General features: G+C 35.6%; 1 protein-coding gene across 1 annotated transcript in view; it reads left to right on the top strand.

Annotated features, from left to right (window-relative positions):
• Window positions 1-26,604, top strand: part of LOC127857177 (hexokinase-2-like) — a 73,671-nt gene that overhangs the window by 6,069 nt on the left and 40,998 nt on the right. Inside the window, exons 2-11 of the mRNA XM_052393594.1 lie at window positions 14,979-15,141; window positions 17,002-17,141; window positions 19,682-19,897; window positions 20,504-20,603; window positions 22,091-22,170; window positions 22,933-23,045; window positions 23,412-23,567; window positions 24,637-24,776; window positions 25,225-25,361; window positions 25,921-26,056. Coding sequence (XP_052249554.1) covers window positions 14,979-15,141; window positions 17,002-17,141; window positions 19,682-19,897; window positions 20,504-20,603; window positions 22,091-22,170; window positions 22,933-23,045; window positions 23,412-23,567; window positions 24,637-24,776; window positions 25,225-25,361; window positions 25,921-26,056 — 1,381 coding nt within the window. The remainder of the gene's footprint in view (window positions 1-14,978; window positions 15,142-17,001; window positions 17,142-19,681; window positions 19,898-20,503; window positions 20,604-22,090; window positions 22,171-22,932; window positions 23,046-23,411; window positions 23,568-24,636; window positions 24,777-25,224; window positions 25,362-25,920; window positions 26,057-26,604) is intronic.

Below are 26,604 nucleotides of genomic sequence, written 5' to 3'. Positions count from 1 at the left end.
TTGTCAGGCACATTTGTTTTAGTTGAAACACAGGAAATCTTTACTTTGAGAAGGTTTCTTCATTTGTGTGGTTTGAATATGGTAGGAATTATCTGAAAATTAAGTATAAAAAGTGAGGAAGAATAACATCTTATTGAAAGACATTCATGGGCTACTGAGGACTTGAGTGAAAGAGGTTTTATAGATGCTTTGGTAGATATTTGTATCCAAATTGAAGTGGTTTTCTGAATATAATTACAGGGTGATAAAACAGTTTGCGTCATACTACATACGCCAAAACATTCATGTCTAACCCATTAGAGAGCACTGAACTGTAGAGCCGTGATATGTATAACTAATTTGTGTGATCCTAGATACAGCAGTCTGCCACTGATTCCTCTGGGTTGTTTTGAGTGAAGCAGTGTAATCTATTACCACTCCTGCTTTGTCTTGTTTAACTTTAAATGCGTTAACTTTGTATCCAGTTTATAGTGCAAAAAAAAGGATTTTGGTTTTGGAAAATATTCAGATCAGGTTGGATCAAATTTTAACCTGTGATGTGAATGATCTTAAATAGAATTAACATCAAATTGATTGGAGTTAAATCAATTCAGTGGTACATAATAGGATCAATATAAGGGCAAGGTTGAACGGTTATTCATATTGGTTTGTGTATATGCATTCTGTGAAACATTCTGGTGTAAATAATGTGATTGGAAGTTTTGAGAAATTTAGAGAAGCATGTATGCATTCCAATGTTTACTATTAAGGACATAAATTGAGTTTGTGGTGAACAAGCCTTCATCAAATTGATAATCCCATTCAGAAGGCATTCTTCCGTTTCTGAAGTGTTTATTTTGTTTAAGAGTACATCCTATATAAGGAAGCCATCTTGTTTATTTGACTTTTGTTTTAACTTAATTTAAAACTACTTTTTATGATAACTGGATTAAATGAATATTGTGTAAAGTACTGGAACACTTAAGTTCAATGACCTATTTTTCGTTGAATAGTCTGACCAAGGTATTGTTAAGGTACATTATCTGTTGGTGAATTGTTAAGGTACATTATCTGTTGGTGAGGTCAAAATAGTTATTTCCCAGATTAAACGAGGGAGTTTCCAAACTGATTCAACGAAAAAGTGCTCAAAACTGATTATAACAGATAGAGACTCTGAACTGTGAAAAGAGGGAAATAATAAGTGACTGATTTGGGTGGATTCCAGTAGTGGACAAAAGGTGGAAGTTATTAACTGCAGAATGTCAGCAGGAACGAAAGTTGCACGACCCTCATACAGTCATGCATTTAGCGAAGAGAACAATAGGAATGTACATCGACCAAAATTAAAACGTTCGTTGAGTGCAAATGTGAGGTTAACCATTGAGGAGAAGAGGCGATTGGTAATATGTTATTACTCATATTAATTTATTAGATTCATATAAATTATGAGCCTCGCTCTGGCAAAATGGGACTAAATGCATATGAGAAAAATGCCTTTTGCGAACTGGACTGTGACTTTCCGCTTTTTTGGTATTTTTCGTTTAAAGGAATAAGTCTCTAATATAAGTTAAGATCCAGTTTAGGTGGAAAGTGTTGTCCCTGATAAGCCAGTCTGGACTGCACAGCTTATATTGGATGACACTTTATAAACATGCATTAAGCCCTGTTTTCTCAGAACGCTGCTCGAATCTTAACCATTAGATTGTATAGCCCTTTTGTCTCTCAAGTCTTTAACCCATTTAAGCCTTGTGGACTGTCTCATCCTTCTAAATTGGATCAATTTATTTCCAAAATAAGGGATGTCTAGCATATTGATAATATTTATATATTTAGAATATTTCTTATAAAAATTCCTTTAAGCAAACAGCACAGACCCTGATGAGACGCCGCATCATGCGGCGTCTCATCTGGCCATCTGGGTCTACGCTGTTTGCCAAGGCCTTTTTTCCAGACGCTAGGCATAAATGGGTTAAGATCAGTGAACATATACAAGCCAATACAAGTAGGGTAAGTACGCCACATGTTTTACCTGGGATAATTTTCATCAACCAGTTGCTGTATATTGCATCTGACAGCCACGTAGTTCATAATTGTATGGTATTCAGTTAATATCCAGAATGTTGTAAGTTCCATACAGTAAGACAAGAGTTCAGACAGTTTTGCATTTCTCATTTATAATGTAGGTACATGTATGCATTAATTACCATATATTCTCTGATAAAAGCTTGGAGGAGGGGGGCCTTACATTTTCCTGACTCAGTAGCTCATTATGCAAACAATATATTCCATTTTAACATAATTATGCATATTTTGCAATAATTGCTTTAGTTATTGAATGCATTATGATGGCGTGGTAATTTGACTTGTTAGCTCATTATTCAAATTTCACTCAAAGTTTTACCATATGCGTTCATTAGCATTAACTGTTTAAACAAATGAAAGCATTAAATTGGCATTGAATATTATGAACTGTTGGAGAAAATTGGGAAGGAGAGTCATTTATTAGGATAGGTGCATGTATTTGAGACTATAGAGTATAATGGCTTTAGCAGCATTAATGATCTTTTGTCTTTTAACCTCAATTGATATTTGGGCCGTGTCTGTGAAAAGGGGGTTTAATGCATGTACATTAAGTGTCGGCCAAGATTAGCCTGTGCAGTCGGCACAGGCTACTCAGGGATGACACTCCGCTTTTATGATTTTTTTTGTTTCAAGAAGGTCTCTTCTAAGCAAAAATCATGTATAGGCAAAAAGTGTTGTTACTGATTAGCCTGTGCAAACTGCACAGGCTAATCTGGGACGACACTTTACGCACATGCATTTATCCCCCTTTTCACAGAGCATGGCCCATTTGCTTTTTGACGATGCTGGAACAGCGTCGTCTAAGGTTTGATAACCAGTAAAAAAAATCTTCACAATGGGAACCTATGTAAAAGACCGAGCCAGTCCAATTGAGATAAGTCGATTTTTCAGTTACTTCCCTTGGCATTCACCACTGCGTAGGAGATTGCTCGTTGATTTTCATTGATAACATTCTCCTAGCAGAGTTGTCGTTCGTGTTGATAAAGGTAAATATTAATAGAACAGCATATCCTGGGGAAACAGATTCAATAACAGGGCTAGAATTTAACTTTTCTTTCTACTAGCAAAACATTGCGAGCAGCCTAAATACCAGCTCGCAAAATCAAAAACATTCTCGCAAATTTTGCTGGAAACATAAATAAAAGCAAGTTTGGACATTAGTTTAGTACTATTAAAACTAAATAAAATATGACATCAACCGCAAGTTTTGGTGTTATATATGAAGTTCTTTTTCCCACTTTTCCACTGTTTTCGTGGAAGAATTTAATTTCCGTTTTTTTTTTCTCTCAACTCAACGGTTAACTTTGCTTTATATTTCGTATTGTTATTTCAATCTGTGGGCAAAAAAACTAGTTATTTTTCGCTTCGACGACATGACTGTTCAGTTTTTTGTCTTTTATAGTGAACATGTGTGGATAATCGACTGTTTCATTATCTTTGTACCAATACCATCCGCATATATGTACTATAAGTATACCAGTCTACATACAAGGTGCGAGCTTCCGCATATGGGTATTCGGACGTTCTATTAAATGACCTGCGGTTAAGCATTCACAACGTCGAGCGTATTTAGCAATATAACTCTTTTTTTCCTCTATTTCTACACTCGCAAAAAAATTCTAGTGGCTTAAAACTTAACTCGCAATCGGTATTTTTCACTCGCATTTTGCGAGTGTGCGAGTGTTAATTTCGAGCCCTGAATAAGTGTATCAGAACGTTAATTTAAAATAAGTAATTTTACATCCATTTTATTTTTATGGACCAATGAAACAACTATATATTTTCTCTTTTTTGTTTAATATTTGTTCTCGATTTAGTAAATAAATTGCGAATAAAACATGTAATATTAACTTTTTACGTGATCACAAAATTAAAGAATGCGAACAATTTCGAACCTGCAAATTGTAAACGCTGCTTTGCTATGATATATAAAGATATAACAACATTTCTTTGCGTAATTGTCCGTCCCGCTAGCGCAGTGGTAAGGACGTTCGCTTTTTCACCTTTACGACACCGGTTTGATTCCCGCTCCCGGCGCAATGTTATATTTTGTCTGTTTTGTGGTCACCATTCCTGACAGTTGTTTTTTCCGGAAATCTCACCCCCCCCCCCCCCCCCCCCCCCCGCAGCATTTGACCATATAAAAAATTAAAAAGTATTTCAGTACAAAACAAATAGCTGGAAATTGCAGCTATCATTCAAAATTCGTCCCAACTGTCGTCAATCTAATCTTATTAGGTAGGAGTGCTGGACAAACTCCGGGTCCCAACATTATGCAGCCTCAGCGCGGAGGTAACTCATTACCTAGGAAAAAACACAAATACACAGACTGGGTGCAGCCTAGGCGCGTATAGACTCAAACAAGGCAGCAAACTCAAGTGCGGGCACAATCATTTAAAATTTACATATTGAATACAATATTCTTACAGAAATTACACAACCACCTAAGTGTACATACCACGTTTGATATTTCGTTCGATTGTTAGATTTCAGCATATACATGTATAAGGTCATTTCGCTATTAGTTAACTTATCCATATTTTCGTGGGCGAACTCGGATAGTCAAGTGCTCATACGATTGAGCTCACATGGTCCGGCTATGTGCTCATACCTACTTTCGAGAATCATCATGAAGGTATTGCCATACTTAATGAACAAGAATGTGACCCGCCTCCCAGTTTCGCTCAATGGGTCAAGTTACCCACGGGTACTACTTTCCCGTGCCCCTAAACTTTTTTTCGTACCAAAAATGTTTCGTACGCATTTGTTTTTCGTACCAAATTTTTTTTCGTACCCAAAATTTTCGTACCCAAATTTTTTATCGTACCCAAATGTTCGTATCAACATACACAATTGTGGTGATATAGATAGACTTAAATTGATGTCTTATATCCATCCTCTTAAAAAGCATCGTCACACCAGTACTGTCAGTACTTTGATTTCTGAGGCACTCATCATTATCAGGTTATCTGTTGAGGAGCAAGACAATCACAAAGATGTTAACAGTAACCCACAAATGTGTGATTGTTGAGTGTAGCACTGTTGTATCCACCTAGTCATTTCTATAACAATTTTAGAAGGTTTGCCCTAAAATAGTTGTAATGTACCAGTAAGTGGTGGGGAGAAGTTAGTTCACAGTGCTGGGTTGAATGAAGAAATTGAAGAGAAGGCAGGCAAAGGTAGGTACAGAAATAATTATGATTCATTTATCAATTTAGTTTGTTAGAATGATGGAACAAATTGTCTGTATTGCGTCATCTTAGGAAAGGCTCACACTGGGTTTGAAACTTTAAATTTTGGCTTTGGTTGCCATTCTTGTTCTTTCCAAACCTTTAAAACTTTGTTTATAGGAAACTTCTACATTTTTGGGGTTCCATCACAAATTTTGGAGTCATTGGCCAGTACGCAAGTGCGAATTTCCATGCCCATGCAACATTTAGGAGAAGCTCATTGCATATATTTGCGAGCTAACAGTAATATTGAGCATTAACCATTTAAAATTTCAATTATATGCATCTTTTGAAAAAGGAGGTCGCTGTGGTGTTATGGATAAGGTGTCTGCCTAGCAACCGGGTGGTCATGGGTTTAATCCCCACTGTGGGAGCGTTCTCTAGATTTTCCCCAAAGACACCACGTACTGGTTCTAGTCCCAGGAAACAGACTCAAGAATGTTTCAAATAAGCCTGAGGCTTTCGATGCAATTGAGCTAAAATCATAAGAGTTCTTTTGTTATCAATATATTTTGTGACAATTACGCTGATTGCTTGTATAAAGTATAAAATAAACCACTCACTGAAAGAGCACGGATGGCCGAGTGGTTTAAGTGCAAGGCTTTTACTCCAGGGGTCAGTGGTTTGAGCCCAGTTGAGGATTACTTTTTTTCTTGTTTTTTACTGGAGCTATTTAGCGCAATGTCGGGTAATTCCGACAGTCGTCTAATTTCGACACTTTTCACAGTATTTATCTGACCAGTCTTAAATCATCATCATCCCGTATGATTTCGTTGTAAAATGTGATGTAGTTGGTGTTGTGACGTCACCAAATAACATCTCTCTATCAAACGTCTCACTAATTGCATGTAAGTGAGTCATTTAAAATACGTACATTGTATTACTTAGAGAATTTTTATAGCGTTATGAGCTTCGCTAAGGGAGGTTACATAATTGTCAATTACGTCCCTTCAGGATTTCGCTGTTTTTCTAGTATTTGTACAAGTTCTAGTATAAAATTTGTTTCACTTGACCTGTATTTGTGTTTGAATAGTGCAAATCGTTTGTTAAACTATGATTTGTGGGGTGTCGAAATTATCCTCCGATTTTATACGATGGTGGGTAATTCCGACACTCCAAATGTTTTCAAGCATTCCCAGCGCATATGGAAAGATAGATTCGTTGAATAAAATTACTCTTTAAATAGTTGACGCAGCTTATTGAATATTATATTTAGCTCTCTCTATATCTTTTCAAGCAGATTGTATAAAATTAGAGCTATTTAAAGATTGTGAAGGTTATTGATTAATGAAAATGTATTTTTTTTACTTAATTATATCGTTAATTGGATCACCTGTGATCACCTCGGATGCTGCGCAACCACCGTAAACACCTGTCTGCAAGGGTCATTCACGCGTTTTAAATGTACATGTACAAAAGAAAATCATATACATGTGTACTACATGTAGATGTTATAAGTATGTGCACACGTATGCACTTAAATTTGTACAGTACATAACGTCGGAAACGTAAATAAAGCGTTTAGATGATCAATACTATTAACTCTTAATGGCAATGCCAAATATATCGCGAGATATTTCAACTTTAGTTGAAATTCACAACGAAACTTTTAATGGAAATCAAATGATCACAATGCTGTACCCGCTACGAAATTTGTATTTACAAATAAATACACCCACGCCAATTTTCGCGCGCTTTTTATCAGGACAAAGAAATTCATTTATTTTATCTAGAAGTTGCTAACCGAAAATAGCTGTACCCGGCGCGTGCAAACCGTGTAAGATGATTTTCGCATGTTGGAATACAACTGTATTGTTTAGGGGCTTACATGCAGTTCATCAAACCTTTAAATAGAATCATATGCCGAAATTCATTTGATACTTTCGAAAATTGCGAACGTTTATGTTTATGGCATTCTTGAGCACTCTTATCGTCTATATTTCCCTCAGATAATTTGCTTTAAAAACGGAAATCGGGCGTATATGGGATTATCGAGTAATGGATAATTAAAGAAGGGAGAAGTTGCATGTATTCGATAGATACAGTTGACACATATGTATCGGAGGCGTTTTATTGTCGCCAATATATTTTAAATACTTATCACATCCTTTCGACCAGCATGTACATTAAAATAGAATTTATTTATTCATTATCACTCTTAAATTAAAGGGATCAATTCAATACGTTTATGTTCAATTATATTTAGCGAACACGATGATCACCGCGGTAGATATTATGGGTCCGCGGTGATTCGCGGTGTTAGTCTATGGCAAACGGCCCCCGCGACATTTGATCTGAACACCTATCGCGGGGTTCATATTGGTAAGCTAACAGTGAGATGAACATTACGGCGAGTGGCGTTTGTTTAAGTACACGGTGTCTGTACTGTATATTGAGTCAAGTGGGAGCACAATACGAACTCTAAATGCAATTTATTTATAATTCTCTGATTTGCAAATTAACACTAGTTTAGTATAATCCTATTTATTAAAGCTCCACTGCATGGAAAGCCTACGACTTATTAAAACACTCTCTCCTGATCGCTAGGCGGACATCACATCCACTAAACCACCACAACCTTATTAACAATCGATTGGTCATTTTCGGCTCGGGTACTACTTACATATACCCCGGGTACGCTTAAGTATACTTATATGTACCACGGGTACGGTAAATATACTAAAATCTACCCGGGAATTTTTACGCTAAATCGGTCGTCGTCGGCTATTTTTTTTAGATTAATTATGTTCATATTTATGTCAATTTTCTGTTAAATTGCCTCTATATTATCGGAATCCATACTCAAAAAGCATGTTGATGCAGTTTATAAAAACAAATAACAGAAGTTTGTTTCGTAATAACGGTAATCGGTAGCGCGTTTTACGACATCTGATTTAGGGCGGGAATAAAACTCGGGTACAGTCTAATTTCGACCGGGTACGTTTTAGTATATTTACCGTACCCGGGGTACATGTAAGTATACTTCAATGTACCCGGGGTAAATGTTAGCAGTACCCGAGCCGACAATGAACAATCGAGCCTAATTAACACTAGACATTAAAGAGATCGTGAAATTCTATCAATTGAGACATACAATGTAAATAACTGATTAAAACAGTTGTTGAAAATTAATACAAAGACAAGTGTCGAAATTAGCCGCTGACTGTCGAAATTAGCCGCTTACTGTCGAAATTACACTCCGCCGCATTTAGTTAAATCGCTTGAAGTTTTGAATTATGCCGGCAACGATAATAACGTTCGTTAGCAAATATCAACAAGTCAAAACGGTGTTTTTCATTTAGTTTGGGCACTTGGAGGGTAATTTCGACACATCAGGACTAAATCAAATTTTACTCTTAAGGTGTCGAAATTACCCGACTTTGCTCTAGTTCCAATGTTTACAATTATCAAAATTAAACCATTTAATTACAAACTTCCATACATGCCAAAATCTGTGAAAATGTCCCTTTAATGTTGGTAAATAAAGATTCTACGAGACATATTGCATGACATTTCAAATGCATTTTTCTCAGTATAAAGGGACGTTGTCATCTTAGATGCTTTTTACATGTATGTATATTACTTCTAATTGCAAAAGCATAATTTCTATGAAAATGATTATATAATATGTAGGATGTTGATATGAAAGGATGTTAATTAAAAAAAAAGCTATAAAGGGACGTTGTCATATTAGATGCTTTTTACATGTATGTATATTACTTCTAATTGCAAAAGCATAATTTCTATAAAAATGATTATATAATATGTGGGATGTTGATATGAAAGGATGTTAATTAAAAAAAAGCTATAAAGAACATCTGTCACAAATTCAATAGTTGTGTTCACAAGCCTGGACTAAGACATGTATTTGGTTTCGATCAATTATAATCCTCCCTGGTTTAGGCATTGAGTGTGTAAACTGTTGTATAAGATACTTACTTGTCATATCAGGTACAATATTGTTGCTCTTTACTCACAAGAGGACAATTGAAGTCTGAAGGGTGTAAACATTAACTATTCATATCATGATAAATTAGTTATCTCTTTTCCTGCTCAGAAGCAAAGGTAAGATGTCTGTTTGCAACCAGCCAAAAACCAGAACAGCCTGCAAGTTTACTGAGCCTGCTCAGGTTTTATGCTGTTTTAATATCTCCTCGGTATCTTATAGGGTAAAAAATGAAGCCTTTAAAGCTTGAATAGGCTAGTATTCCATCTGCATCGGTATCCGCATCCGTATCGGCAAAATCATAATACAGACGCTATATTCCATTTATCCGCATACGTCAAATGTATCTTTATTTTTGTATATGGATAAAACTAAAGATTATAATTGAAATAAATAATTATGAATGACAAGCGTGAATTTAAGTAGATATAAGGTACAAATCATCGTTCTGTCTGTAAAAGAACACAAATAGTAAATACTTGAAACATCTTCTTTTAGTGCCTTGGCTATGCTTTTCCAAACATTCAAAGTTAAATCGGAGTCCCGATATGCAGAACTGCGTTGGTTACAAATGTATAATTACGGGTAATTTTTCACGAATTCGATAGTTTTTCAGTTGATTTTTGAGATGACAGCTACTCTCATCGTGCTTAACGCCGTCCGTATTTTGTCCGCATCAGCATTAGAATGCTCACTTCAGCGTTCTTTTGCGGACGCCTTTTGCGCGTGCGGATATACGGATGCGGATGAATGGAATTAGCACAGTGCATTTCAACTTGTTGCATTTTTTTGCGGATGCGGATACGGACAGATGGAATACCAGCCTTAAAAACTGTACAGACGACACTTTAAGCACATGCTTTAACCCTATCCTATTCAGAAGCAAAGAAAAAATGGCTATGTGAAAACAGCATAAAACCAGAACAGCCTGAGAGTAACTCACAATCTGTTCAGGTTTTATGTTGTTTTCTTCTCATCAGCTAAGGTTTGGAGATGATAGAAGCCTTACAAATTTAAATCTAGTAAGATAGGTTTTTAATTAAATGTAACTTTAAAAGCAACTTGAAATGCGTCAAAATACAATATCTAAGTTGTAATGGGTTCAACCCCATTTTCTCTGGCTGGGGCTTATAGACAGTTTCAGCTTATTTTGATTGGTTGTGATTAATTCTGTTTACAATGAGTCACACATTAGTATGACGCAATCAGTTGTGGGAAAGTTTAATGGGCCTGTTCTAAGAAGAAAAGGTTTTAAGTGGTTTTACATTGAAGGAAGTTTAAAACAAATATAAATAATAATAGTGAAACTGTGCAAAAAAATAACACGGTTTTAGAAATAAGGAAAAATGTATTCTCTAATGACATTTATGCATTAACTTCATAAATTGGTTTCTCATATTATTTTTGTATGCAATATGTTTGAACGAGTTATGACATACATGTACACCAACAAAAGCTGTTGCAAGGACGTCATACATGTGTTGATGGAATATTTAATATGTTTGCAATTGATGAAGCAAATCGGATTTTAAACAGATGAGAAGAAGATAATACTTATTGTTTGTGGTTATGAAAGAAATATTTTTGGAATGGAAAATAATTTGGAGCTATGTACTGTAAAGTGATTTAATAAAATGTGCTGTGTTAACACAAGAAAATACTTTGTGGTGACATATTATTAGAGTAGCAATGTTGTGAAAATATAATTTCAAGATTAAAAGGTTGATTTTGAATTCATGACTGTTTTGGCTAATATCATGGTTTACCTAAGTGGAATAGCAAGTCAAGGAGGACATCATTGCTGGGGAAACTCTGGTCATGTTCACAAGACGGTAGGTTCATTTACATCCATTAATCCTTTCCCCCCATAAGAAGCAAAGTGAAAATGGCTTTTGCAACCAGCCTAAAACCAGAACAACCTGCGAGTAACTAGCAGTCTTTTCAGGTTTTATGCTGTTAATCGCTGCTCATCAGTAACTAAGAGTTGGAAATGAAGCCTTTAAAACTTGAATCTAGTAACAAAGGTATTTAATTTAATGTAACTTTCTAAGGGACTACAAATGCTTTGAAATACGTATCTTAGTGGTAAAGGGTTAAATGGCTACCAGGAGGTCCCGGGTTTGATCCTCACCTTGGGAACTTCCTTGAGATTTACTCCAAAGACACTAAAGTACTGGTTCTACCTAGAAAAAGACTTGAGAGTGTATACGAGTCCGAGGCTTGCAATGTCACTGTACTAAAATAAGAAGGTCGTTACTAATCACTGTCAAATTAATTTGCAATGATTATCTATAAAAGCGGAAAGTGTGGTCCCTGATTAGCCTATGCAAACTGCAATCTGGGATAACACATTAACCACATGCATTAAGCCTGGTTTTTCCAGAGCAAGGCTCTGTTAAATGAGTTTGGAGGGGTTGGGGAGATCAAAATGTTGGTATTATTGATGTAGCATTTGGCTGACCTTTTCATTCAAGCAGTTTTGACATTAAATTTCATGAGGTTTGAATTTGTAAGGGATGATTCTGTTTTCATTGGAATCTTTGACATTCTGACTGAAATCTGTGCAAATATTTAAATGTTTTTTACCTTAGTGTTTTTAAATACCATAAATTCTACAAAGGTCAGTTAAACATTTGTTGAAATATGTGCACATATTTACCAATACATGTAAATGTATTACCATATTCCTTGGTTTGTTGATGAGACTAATTGTAGAAAATATTAGCTTCTAAGTTTATGTAAGAAAAATTCAATGTTCTTTAATTTTGAATAACAAAAGGAACAGCTTTATTTAATTCTGGTACTCTGAAATACTATATATTTCTTATACATGTGAGTAACCTTTTTGTACGAAAACCCATATCAAACGCAAGTTTTCAGACACATTATTTTCGGACACACTCTTAAAATTTTAGCTCAAATTATTTTTGGTGACTTGGTTTTTGGTCAACCAGATTTTCCCTATTGTTAATGACTCTAAATTGTCTGACAGTTGTATTCAATCCGAATCCTCGCTGGGTATTAGCTGCCTTTACCCAGGGACTTGACATTAATAAAACCTCTCTGATGAATACAAGAAATAAGTGGACCGTTACGTTTGCTTTATTTAGGTAATTAGGCATGTGTCCTCAATATAGGTAATGATTTCATCTGATTGTGTTAGTTTAGTTTAGTTATAACCTATTTATTTCCACTTTACTTACCACTTATTTGAAACGCTCTCTAGTTTGTTTCCCGGGACTTGAGCCAGTACTTGGTGTTTATGTTGGAGATCGTAAGAAGGCTCTCAAAGTGGGGATTGAACCCGTAACCTTGTGGTTGCTACGCCACGGCAACCATGATAGGGATTGTGTTAAGCAGTTTGTTTTTGTTTTAACTCAATGGTTCCTTAGCTACAGTATATTTATGTGAATCATTGTACTCTGCTGCAGAAATTGAGCATTGGAGTATTTGTCTGTAACAAAAAACGATCAAGAAACATTAACCCTTTGCATGCTGGGAAATTTGTCGTCTGCTTAAATGTCGTCTGCAGAATTTCTAAAATTAGCATTTTCTTCGATTTTTTTTCAAAGAATAATATCAGAGTAGCAAACAGTTTGGATCCAGATGAGACGCCACGTTCTGTGGCGTCTCATCTGGATCCAAACTGTTTGCAAAGGCCTTCAAAATTCGGTTCCCGCACTGAAAGAGTTAAATTGGGTTCAAAAGTTGTTTACCAGATTTTCACCAATAAATTTACTTTGGATTCATTCAATATGATCTTGGTGTACTTTTACACCAGATCCTTTTAAGTGCATTGAAGGAGGCAGCTCATACAGTTCAGAATGATGCAATATTGCCTACATGTGTATTAAATTACTCACAGCTCACCTGTCCTCTCCCCTGTCTAGTTCTAAATTAATGGAATCACATGATTGTGTTGCCACAGTTGTTATCATTTTCTAATCCAAGTCCAAGTCCATCAATGACCAGGATCATGCAATGTTTCATCATCACCTGTAAGTGAAGAAATAAATGTGTTGTATAAATAGCAAAGTACTTGTTGCTCTTGTGATTATGATATCATGAAATTCATTCAAATCCAAATAGGACTGGCCATGAACCTTGCAACAATAACAACTCATGATCATGATTTTATGGTCCTAGATTTTGTCATGCCTCTACTTGATAACAAATACTGTCATTAAGGTGTACTTGTGATTGCAACAGTACTGAAAAATGTACTGGCTTATTTTTAAAGGTTCACCTGTAGATGTTATTCCATCAATTAAAAAGAAATCAATTATATACCAGTAATAGTGACCATACATAATCTCTACATGTTTGCTGATCGGAATGTTTATAGCTCACATAGACTTAGAAGGAAAGTAAACAAACTTAATTTCATTGTTGGCATGTCCTTGAAAAGTTACCTATGTGGTATTAGAAAAATAGACGACATTCCTTTAATATTGATCTGTGAAACATGAGGAATGGCGTTTATTGCTTGAACAAAGTTCAAGCTGACATATGCCTATATATAGATTTTCAGTTTTCATAATCAAAAATAGTGTAAAAATGCATTTTTGCATGCAATACTGGTTGTGATTTATATACCATATGTTTAATTTGGTTCTTGATTTATTTGTAATATTTTTATGAGTATATTTTTATGAAATTTTTACAATTAAAATGTTAAATTGTATTGGCTAATAGCCAAATTGTAACAGCTCATTCCTGAATATTTTTAGCATGTGATCATACTTCCTATTTCATTTTATATTTTCATTTAAAAGTTCATTTTCAGGATGAAAATGTATTATTAAGTTTATACAAATTTATGGAGTTTACAGTAAATAAGATAGATTGGTGATGGTTGTGGAAAGTTGTATTCCTTATAATGTTAGTCTGTTTGTTGTTATATTTCTTATTGAAAATAATGTATGTGTACATTTTTGAGAATGGGAAAAAGGCGAAGGTACACAAATGCCGTTAGCATTGGGGATAATATAGAGGTGTGTTGTTTAAATAAGGCAATTCATAATGATAGCTTATGATGTGATTGTCATTTTTAACCTTAATTGTTTTTCAACTGAAAAATCAAAAAGTAATATTTCAGATTGATTACCAATGTTTATGGCAAAGCATTTTCACAAAAACAATCTCATGTTTTCATGGCTGTTTTCATAACACTGACTTGACCATAAAAAAAAAAATAGTTCACACTTTTAACAGCAGAGAATAATGACTTCGACTTTCAAGGCTTTGAAGTTTAAATCTTTAAGTCATTGGGCATTTCATTTAAATATGACCCTACCCTTTCCTGACTGAGAAATTTCAAAAAAGGATGACCTTGATCTTTGCAGATTGACAATGTTTCAAGCTTAAAACAGCACTGCAGTTGTCATAACATTGACCTTGACCTCTGCAGATAAAATGTTTCAAGCAGTCAACATCAGACCAGCAATAATAAAAATGACCTGACCTTTCCAGAGCAAGAATTAGTAAACCCTTTGACAGCAGTGCAGTAATTGTGACGTTGACCTTTACCTTTTTAGACAGGCAATATTTTCAAGTTTTTAAAAGCCTACCAGTAATTATAAAAATAACCTTGACCTTCATATGTCAAGGATGTTTAAAAGCAATTAACAGCAGAGCATTTATCGTTACGATGACCAAAAATATGACCTTTTCAGTTGAAGAATGTTTCAAGGCATTAACAGCAGAGCAGTTATCATGATGATGACCTTGTCCTTTTGCAGATTGAGAACATTGTGCAGCCATTCATTCTACGGGATGAAGACTACAAGAAGCTCATGGACGTCATGTTGGAAAACTTCACACGCGGGCTGCGCAAGGACACGAACCCGACCGCTAAGGTCAAGATGTTCCAGACCTATGTCAAGTCGGTGCCTGATGGAACCGGTATTTGTTGTTGTTGTAGTTGTTTATGGTATATGAGCCTCTTTATTGGAAAACTTGGTCTAATGCATGTTACGTAAAGTGTCATCCAAAATTTGTAGTCTTCAAAGGCTAATCTCGAATGTCACTGTTTGCTTTCATGGATTTTTGTTAGAAAATAATTCCTATACACCAAAAAATCCATTAAAGGGGAAAGTCTCGTCTCTGAAAAGCCTCCTTATACAGCATGGGCTAATTTGGGATAACACTTTACACACATGTATTAAACCCATTTTTCCCGTAAGTCATTCCATTTTGTTTTCATATTTTCTGCAGCTACCGTCAATCTTTCCCCACAACACTTTGGCATGTAATACTGACTGAGTGTTATTAAAGAATGTTGTTGTTTGTGTTAGTGTTTTCTATTCAAAAATCAGATTTTCTAAAACACAGGTATTTTGGTGTTTAATCAACTCATTTTATTAACCAGGTTTTCCGAAGGAAAAAACTGGTTATTAGATTGGCGAATGCGGGCGGGCTGGCTGGCTGGCGGGCTGGCTGGCTGGCGGGCTGGCGGAACAAGCTTGTCCGGGCCATAACTATGTCGTTCATTGTCAGATTTTAAAATCATTTGGCACATTTGTTCACCATCATTGGACGGTGTGTCGCGCGAAATAATTACGTCGATATCACCAAGGTCAAGGTCACACTTTGAGTTCAAAGGTCAAAAATGGCCATAAATTACCTTGTCCGAGCCATAACTATGTCGTTCATTGTCATATTTTAAAATCATTTGGCACATTTGTTCACCATCATTGGACGGTGTGTCGCGCGAAATAATTACGTCGATATCTCCAAGGTCAAGGTCACACTTTGAGTTCAAAGGTCAAAAATGGCCATAAATGTCCCTTGAGATATAACCTTCATATTTGGTATGCATGTGTATATGGACAAGGCCTTTCCATACGCACAACAATTTTGACCCCTGTGACCTTGACCTTGAAGTAGGGGTCTGCGTTTAGGTTTCAAAATCTGCGTTTAGGTTTCGAAAAATGCTCTTAACTTCTATGTCCCTTGAGATATAACCTTCATATTTGGTATGCATGTGTATATGGACAACGCCTTTCCATACGCACACAAATTTTGACCGTCCGTCCGTCCGTGTGTCCGTCCGAAAACTTTAACGTTGCTCATAACTTTTGCAATATTGAAGATAGCAACTTGATATTTGCCATGCATGTGTATCTTATGAAGCTGCACATCTTTAGTGGTGAAAGGTCAAGGTCATCCTTCATGGTCAAAGGTCAAAAAAATAATTCATGTGCATATCTCCAATGTCAAGGTCGCCACGACTAAAAATAGATTTATTTTAAAACAAACTTACAAAGGGGGTTAATTTTCTTTGTTCATTTCAAAAGTTCAGTTTGAGTTGTCTCCCTTTTTCAGATTTTTTTTCACAATGAAAACCTGGTTTTGTGACAATTTTGTCCCTTGTGTTTAACCTGAAGCACTTAAAATAACTAGACGACCAAATACCATTCAAGCATTTTAAAAGGGCTTGAATTATTATAAACAATTCTTCCCAATTGACTGCTTAATATTCCTTATTGAAGGTAAAACTGTTTACTTTTTATTTTTTTGTAAATCCCAACTTTCAATTCATCTTAAGCATTCAAGTCGATGAACCCAAGCAAGTTTGACGTTTAAAACACTTTTATTTGTGATTCTTTAATATGTAAACCCCCCCCCCCAAAAAAAAAATACACTATTTTTTCTTATTAGGTCACAACAATCGCCAAATAGGCAGATAAACTACAATTGGTAATTTATATCAACTATTATTGCAACTATTTCAACTTAAAGAAATCTAAATGACTCCTTCAGAATGCGGTGATTTCCTAGCGCTGGACCTCGGAGGCACAAACTTCCGCGTGCTGTTGATCTCCCTGGATGGACAGGAAGTTAAGATGGAGAGCAAGATCTACCTGATACCCCAGAATATCATGCTGGGATCTGGCACACAGGTGAGTTCATGTAACAGAATATCATGCTGGGATCTGGAACACAGGTGAGTTCATGTAACAGAATATCATGCTGGGATCCGGAACACAGATGAGTTCATGTAACAGAATATCGTGCTGGGATCTGGAACACAGGTGAGTTCATGTAACAGAATGTCATGCTGAGATCTGGATCTCAGGTGAGTTCATGTAACATAATATCATGCTGGGATCCAGAACACAGGTGAGTTCATGTAACAGAATATCATGCTGGGATCCAGAACACAGGTGAGTTCATGTAACAGAATATCATGCTGGGATCCGGCACACAGGTGAGTTCATGTAACAGAATATCATGCTGGGATCCAGAACACAAGTGATTTCATGTAACAGAATATCATGCTGGGATCCGGTACACAGGTGAGTTCATGTAGCAGAATATTGTGCTGAGATCCGGAACAAAGGCGAGTTCATGTAACAGAATATCATGCTGAGATCCGGAATACAGGTGAGTTCATGTAACAGAATATTGTGCTGGGATCCGGAACACAGGTTAGGTCATGTACCAGAATATCATGCTGGGATCTGGAACACAGGTGAGTTCATGTAACAGAATATCATGCTGGGATCTGGATCCCAGGTGAGTTCATGTAACAGAATATCATGCTGCGATCCAGAACACAGATGAGTTCATGTAACAATATCATGCTGGGATCCAGAACACAGGTGAGTTTATGTAACAGAATATCATGCTGGGATCCGAAACACAGGTGGGTTCATGTAACAGAATATCATGCTGGGATCCAGAACACAGGTGAGTTCATGTATTTTGTTTCAAATGAGCCTTAGTTTGGAAAATCAGGGCTGAATACATTTGTGTAAAGTGTCTTCCAAGACTTAAATGTGCACTCTGCCTTCTTGCATTCAAATGCTTTGGATACGTAAATATCGCTGTAATGAATATATTTTATTATATTCTTGACTTCTCATAATAGAAACTTTGGATTTCTTGCAGATAACTTGACCTGAAATTTACTTTAATGAATATTACTTTTTAGAGCTTTTGAATAACTAGCCCCGTCTCCCCTTCCAAAAATGCGGGAGCACGAGGCCATTAACCATATAAGGGGGCAGTCTACGGTTTTTCTTGAAAATCCCAAGGCTGACAACCACTGGTCTGCAAAACACCCTCAAAACAAGGCCTTCAGTCCCAACCTGAAAATAGATTCAGACAATATTCAGTGCAGCCCATCAACAGCTTGCAAATAAAGCACAAAACAATGCAGAAAAAGCACTTTAAACTGGTATCTGATGTAAAACAGACCTTTTCGGAGGTCTCGGAACTTGCCCCTAAAAACCCCATTTTCAGATAAACCCGGCAATCACATTTATCTTTCTGGGTAAGAATACGCACACAGTGGACAACATGCATTGCATTATCACAGCAAAAGCTTTCAAATTGAGCCAAACAAAATGGGTCATTACCATTGAACTTTTTTGCACTGCTAACTTATTTAAACCCACCGTTGAAATCTGTCAAATGCCGGCTGCTTTAAGCAGGAAGTACATTTGTTTACATCTCACTGAGCATGTTGTTGTTGTTGACTAAAATTCAGTTAATTTAGTTTCGAATTACTGAAAACATGTGAAATTAGTAGAATATTGACCATTTGTACTTACATTTAAGCTCCTGGAGTCAAAAAACAATTTTGTTTAGGTCATACACCTTATGTTCAGGAAATTGACCGGGGGCCAATGTGCAAATAGGGCTACAAAACTGTAGACTGCCTCCTTAATAATGTAGTGTTTTCATATTCAAGTGGCTGGTAAATTGCCATCTTCTGATCCAAGGGCCTCGCCTTCAATGATACTTAATTGCAATTACATTGCATCAGACACTTAGCCTTCTGAGCTCTCCATTTATTCACAGAATACTACAAATTTAATGACAAATCCTAGTTCCTAGAAAATGAGTTTTAAGATGTCCTAATGTAAAATGCACTTTTACATTGATGATGTAATTGAACATTATGACATAACATTCATAAGTTTATTTTGAACTTTTGATTAATTTATTTTCTCCTTAATATTATCTCATTTTCTTTCCATTTGAAAAATCTCTATAACGTACCATAGTTATTGTCTGATTGTGAATGGGTAGTTAGAATTTTTACTTTTTCTTTGATGTAAATGAGGTACACCAATGAAGAAAAGCACAGTTGCTGGAGTAGTTAGTGTATTATTTAAGATTTAATATTTAAGACAACCTGTACGCACATGGTGTGACAAGCAAAAAAGTCATAAGGCAAATAAAGCCATTAATCCTTTCCCACTCAGAAGCAAAGTGAAAATGGCTATGTGCAAACAACATAAAACTTTCATTATGTTTTCTGCTCATCGATATCTAAGGGTTAGAAATGAAGACTTAAAAACTTAAATCTAGTAGGAAAGGTCTTCAATTTAATTTAACTTTCTTAGGGACTACAAATTCGTAAAAAATGTATCTAAGTAGTAATAGGTTAATTACCTTGATTTCATTAGTGTTTCCCTTTCCTCTCTTACAGCTGTTTGACCACATCGCTGAGTGCATCTTCAAGTTCATGAAGGACCACAACCTCATGGAGAAGGTGTTGCCCCTGGGGTTCACATTCAGCTTCCCCTGCAAACAGGTTGGCCTTGACAAGGCCATCCTTACGACCTGGACGAAGGGGTTTAACTGCGCGGGCGTTGAAGGAAATGATATCGTACAGCTTTTGCATGATGCCATTGAGAGACGTGGGGTGAGTGTTAGGCCTTGGTTGTAAATTATATACACAGAAAAATAGTGAAAAGTTTAATTGTTTAAACCTTTTATATTTTAGAATGTTAAGCTGTATTGATAAACTAATTAAGCCATAGTAATAAGCACTAATTATCAGGACTCAAGACATCATTTGGTGAAAAGGCACAATTTGCTTAACGTCCATTAAAAAATCAAGAAAAAGTAAATTGGTTTGTTAGTGGAAAATATTGCAGGATGTTTTTTACACACCATAATGTATTTTTTGACAACATGAGATTTTATTATAATATTATATTATTATCTTACACAGATCTTATCTTACAAGGAATGCTCAGGCTAATCACCGACAACACGTTCCACAGTAAATGATTTTTTTGTGTATAGGCAGTCTCTTTTAAACAAAATTCATTTAAAGGCAGAAAGTTGTGACATTATGCACATGCATTAAGCCCAGTGTTTGCAGAACGAGTCTTTTAAGAAAAGCCACATCATCATTGTTGTTGTTGTTTTTGAGCCCCATCCACATCGTTGTTGTTGTTGGCCCCATCCTCATCATTGTTGTTGTTTTTGAGCCTCATCCTCATCATCATTGTTGTTGTTGCAGGACATCAAGGTCAACTGCATGGCTGTGATCAATGACACGGTGGGGGCTCTCATGTCCTGCGCACACAGTGACAACCACTGTGCTATAGGACTCATCCTTGGTGAGTACCGAAGAAAACGGTGTGTATAGCATTCATTGTTTTGTGAATGCCAAAATGAAAAAAGAAAAGCAAGAAAAGCCAGAAAATGTGCCAATCAGACCAATAATGTTCACCATTTTGCTATTGCACAATCCAATTATCCGTAATGGGAAAGCTTGATTTTGTATTAAAAAATGAAGATTTTTGTGACAAGGAGAATAGGTCACATAGCACTATATTTTTTGACAATTTTTTAACACTTCAAGAATATGGAGGCCCTAGATTTGAGAATCTACCTCTAAATAAACTTAATATTCACTTAAAACTATTTATTTTTTAAATAAAGTACATTTAAAACCTGTATATATTCAAAAGCAGACAGCATTTTTATTGGTTAATGGTTATCAGCCTTTTCTTTAGTCTTAAAATGAGTTTGTGAATACCAGTCGAATTCTGTCGACATTTTTGTCCTCTTTTTGATTAGGTTCCAACTGCATGTATTACAAGTGGAATACTGACAATATAGTCTTATGGGATGTGATTTAAAAACAGGCAGGTCTTATTATTTTCAGTTAACATGAGTTTGTATTTTGTGTCTTGCAGTGTTCATGCTTAATAAGCCATATTCAAAATTGTTCCACATCTGTGATCCAAATCTGTCAATCCAATTGTAGGTGGTTGTATTTTAAGTTGTTTATTGCCATTCATAGTTTTAGTTTGGCACTCTGTATTTTTATGTATTCAAATGAATCCCAGGCAGTCAATGTACAAAGGTTGCTTAGACCTTTTGTCGTCTCTTTCATTGAACAACACATGTGCGGCGTAAATGTGACTGTGTAGGTCATAATAATAATTACGATGTGAATATGCCACAAAGAAAATAGGCAGAAATTGCTGTATATGAACTCAGTGGGTTTTTTGGCATGACTCCTATGTATTTAAAATCTACATTGTGAAAGATATTGATTTGGTTGAGTGCCAATATTTACATTCAAATCCAGCTTTAAATACATGTAATGGAATTAATTATACAAATTTTTTATAAGGTAATTGGTGAGCTGGTACTGCGTAATAATACAGAGAATAATTGGCCCGATGCCATCATGTATTATAGCTTATTAAATCATTTGTATATTTACTGCTATGTGTGTCACTGTGTCATACTGATGCAATCTACCAAAAATGTATTTAACAAAATGAATTTTCTGCAAAGCCTAAAATATAAATAAAATACTATATTTTTGTTAAGACAATTTCTGTATTTTGGATGCAAGTAGAATTTTTCACTGAAACTGTGTTACATGTAATTTTAAATATAAATATATATTTCAAATTTACAAAATAAATAAAATTGGTAAAAAAAACAAATAGTATATATCTATGATAAATATCCATATATCACCCACTGTGTAAAAATGCCCTTTTCAAACTATAACAATACTCATTAGCAAAGAAAAGTAAAAAATGAATAAATATTTCTCTTATGAAGGAATACTTTTTTATTGCAGGAACGGGTACAAATGCCTGCTACATTGAGAGACTGGAGAACGTGGAACTGTGGGACGGGGACTGGGAGGAACCCCAGCAGGTGATAATATACATGATACAGTCATATACCCCTTTACAACCTAGAGACGAATTTTTCCATCATTTTGGGAATGGGGCCGGGTCCCTTTGGATTGGGAAAAATTGTGGCTTTTTGACAAAAATTGGAAATTAGTGTTGTTCTTTTCTTTGCTTATAAATGTTACAAAAATGAGAATTTAAGTATTTTAAATATTAAATTCAATAATAATAAAGAGGAACATGTAGAGCTGGATGGTATATAAACTAAATGTTGATCAAATAAAAAAATCTTTTTTTGGAAACTTTCATTTGGGAATGTTTAGGGAAATATTTTGGGAAAAATATATACTTTTTTCAATTTGGAATGGGGCCAGATACCGGCCTTGATTTTGAACAACAACAAAAAAACAACACAGTACACTTTTAGAAAGTTACATTTAATTGAAGACTCTTCTTACTAGATTCAAGTTTTTAAGGCTTTATTTTCAACATTAAAATACTGATGAGCAGCAAACAGCATAAAACCTGAACAGACTGTGGGTTTCTCGCAGGCTGCTCTGGTTTTATGCTGTTTGCACATACATATGAACCTCGCTCTGCAAAAAGGGGGTTTAATGCATGGGCATAAAGTGTTGTCCCAGATTAGCCTGTGTAATCCACACAGGCTTATCAGGGACGACATTTTCCACCTAAACTTAATTTTTGTCTGCCTATTGTTTCTAATCCAAAAGGCAAAAGCTGTAAAATATCAAGCAAACAAAAATCAGTGTTTCTATGTGTGCAGGTGATCATCAACACGGAGTGGGGAGCCCTTGGAGACGACGGTGCCCTGGACTTCATCATGACCGAATACGACAGAAAGGTGGACAGGCACTCCATAAACCCCGGCAAACAAGTGTAGGTGTAGCTTGGAAATTACATGTTATGGGGTTAATTTTGCACAGCTTTGTAGAGAAATAGGTTTTCTTAATTCCTTTTTCATGTAAAGGTCTTATATTATTTTAAAAATGGTTCTCCGACTGTACTTCGTGTAAGAATGTGATGTGAAAACATATCACTTTACTCTTTTATGATATGTTTTGTTTACAGAAAGTCTCTTCTTAGCAAAAATCCAGTTTAGGCGGAAAGTGTCGTCCCTAATAAGCCTGTGCGGACTGCACAGGCTAATCTGGGATGACACTTTACACATATGCATTTAATCCCCTTTTCACAGAGCTCAAATTAACATTTACAACAGTTACATTTTCTACCTACTAATTGCAGATATGAGAAGATGATATCTGGCATGTACATGGGTGAGATTGTGCGACTGGTCCTCGTCAAGTTGTGTAAGCACGGTCTCATCTTTCACGGACGAGGGTCGGAGGAGCTGAAAACCATGGGACGATTCTACACGAAATACGTGTCAGAAATTGAGAGGTGAGTTGAAAACAATGGGACGATTCTACACGAATTACGTGTCAGAAATTGAGAGGTGAGTTGAAAACAATGGGACGATTCTACACGAAATACGTGTCAGAAATTGAGAGGTGAGTTGAAAACCATGGGACCATTCTACACGAAATACGTGTCAGAAATTGAGAGGTGAGTTGAAAACCATGGGACGATTCTACACGAAATACGTGTCAGAAATTGAGAGGTGAGTTGAAAACCATGGGACCATTCTACACGAAATACGTGTCAGAAATTGAGAGGTGAGTTGAAAACAATGGGACGATTCTACACGAAATACGTGTCAGAAATTGAGAGGTGAGTTGAAAACCATGGGACGTTTCTATACCAAATACGTGTCTAAAAATTAAGAGGGGAGCTTTTGTGACAAAATATGGGTCTGATTTGAGAAGCGAGCTTTTGTGCTGACATTAGCATGTGATTGGCTACTCACTAGTAAAAATAATATGTTTTGTGTTGTGTGAATATATAAAATGGAATGTCATTATGACATGGGCTGCCAATATTGACCTGCATTTTGGCATGTGACAAAGGAGTGAAAATTATTTCTAATAAATACACATAATATAAACATACATCAGTGGGATAAATCCATAGATCATGCACTGTGTTAAAATACTCTAACAAAACATTAAAAAATACTCAGTAGCAAAAAAAGTAAAAAGATTTGTTTGTTTTTGATGTAATAATTCAAAATGCCATTGCTGGAAAAGATACAATATTTTCATGAACACTATAGATTGTATCCTGTATAGATAATGATCATATATTATCACATTGAAAACATGCATATAATCCTCTAGACATCATTTTAATTGTCTGAAAGTCCATTTATTAAGACATCAACAACTAAACAAGCGTTAAGACGAGTTGGAAACACTCTAGTCTATATATTATTGAAATTGTCTCCAAGGCCTGTCTATTGTTTTTGTAGTGACCCTGATGAACATTTCAAAAACACTTAACAAGTGTTTAAGGAAATATAAACAACACTATATATTGTTTAAATTGTCTAAAAGTACTGTCGCTTTTTTAGTGACGTTGATGAACATTTCAAGAACACAAAACAAGTATTTGAGGAGTTGGACATCAAGAAGTATAATGACGAGGACTGCCGTATTGTGCAACACGTTTGCTGTCTCATCTCCACGAGAGCTGCCTACCTTGCATCTGCCGGTGAGTTAGCAGCAGGGATTTTATGGTCAAATTTGGGGCCAAAAGTTGGCACCGTTCCCAATTGACTAACTTAAATTCTCAATCGAAGGTTTTTGAAACAATGTATTTGTTTTGTTATAAAACACTCACTTTTATCGAGGTGTATGTTATGACTCTTAATAAGCATAATATGGAAAACACTTATTCTCAATTATACACCTTTTGTTACAAAACAAACAACACCAATTTACTCAAAATGCTAAGATTTTTCCAAAGTACAAAGGGCCTGGGACCCCTTTCCAAAATAATCAAAAAAACGCTGGTTAAATGTTTGTTCAAGTCTTTAGTACAAGGTAATACATAAATAATTCTTAATCAATTATTATATGTGAGGAAGACTCATAAATAATTCTTTATCAATTATTATATGTGAAGAAGATTCATTTCATGCCTGGCTGATCTTTTTCAGGCATTGCTTGTCTTTTGAACAAGATGGGTCGAGAGGACGTGGCAGTGGCAGTTGATGGGTCGCTGTACCGCTTCCACCCACATTTCCACGACTTGATGATGGAGAAAACTGAGCATCTCGTCAACCCAGGCATCAAGGTTAGCTGTCTTTTGTCATCTGATCTATTTTATTTGGTCATACTTGGGGCCGAAATTTGGTCCCCATTACCATTATCAAAAAGTGTTTTTTTCCAGAATGACTGGTTAATAGTTCCAATTGAACTTAAAAAAAATAAATATCTAAATTCAATCTCTTTATCCAGCTGTATTAGTTGAAATCAAATTAGTACAATATTGAAAACTATTTACTTCTTAATTTTCAAGTGTATGTTTGCCAAAATAAAAATAAAAAACAATGTCTTAATTAAAGTATAAACAACTAGAATTTTCCCCAGTGAAGGGGCTTGTCTGTGTACCATGAATGGTGAAAAAAATACACTGCAAAACATGGTTTTCATTCATGTAAAATTGTGCATTGATCTGTAAATCTGAGCTTTTCTTTATACACTGTCGCCGGTGTATAAAAGTACAATTATTGCAAAAATCTGGACACTAGCTTCACAAAGATTTTATTTTTATTTCTTACTTAGTATTTGGCTTTTGACACAACATGGTAAATAAAAGAGTTTTGAATTAATTTGCTTGTGTTTGGTTTCAGTTCCGTCTTATGCTGTCTCACGATGGCAGTGGAAAGGGAGCCGCCTTGGTTGCCGCGGTTGCACACAGGGTTGAAGAAGAAAAGAAAAAACAACAACAACCACTGGCCCGCGGTGTGAAGGATCTAAACTTAAACTCATAAAATTGTTAGACTTTGGGATTTTGACTTAAATTCCTTGAAGCCAGGAAACTCTTAAGATCTTTTATGTATACCCATCAACTCGGAGCATAAATGAAATTTGTGGATCTTAACATAAATTTATTGAAAATGCTAGACTTAAAGATTGAAACTTGTACAGAAATTGAAAGTATGGAGCCTTTAGATCATACTGTAAACTCTTTGATAGACACAAAACTTGGGAGATCCCAATGTAAATCATTGTAAATCTGAAACCTGGACACCATAAGACTAATTGGGAGATCGTATCTTTGATTTGACAATAAGTTATATGCATAGAAAATGGGAACTTAAATGGAACATTGTCGAATATTATCATAGATTTTGATCTGATGCTGTTTACATGTTCACATAAACTTTTTGATTTGGGATTAAATTTGGGATCCATGATGGGTGTTATGTATGTTTGTCTGCACACATTGCAGTGCATGAAATAATTAGGTGTGGCTTATTCCTTATGCTTGATTGTCAGTTTAACACATCCTTAGTTTGTCATCAGGTGGAAGT

Source organism: Dreissena polymorpha, chromosome 14 (genome assembly GCF_020536995.1).
Source record: "Dreissena polymorpha isolate Duluth1 chromosome 14, UMN_Dpol_1.0, whole genome shotgun sequence".
Taxonomy (NCBI): domain Eukaryota; kingdom Metazoa; phylum Mollusca; class Bivalvia; order Myida; family Dreissenidae; genus Dreissena; species Dreissena polymorpha.
The sequence above is the reverse complement of the archived record's forward strand: the minus strand, read 5'-3'. Positions and strand labels throughout refer to the sequence as shown.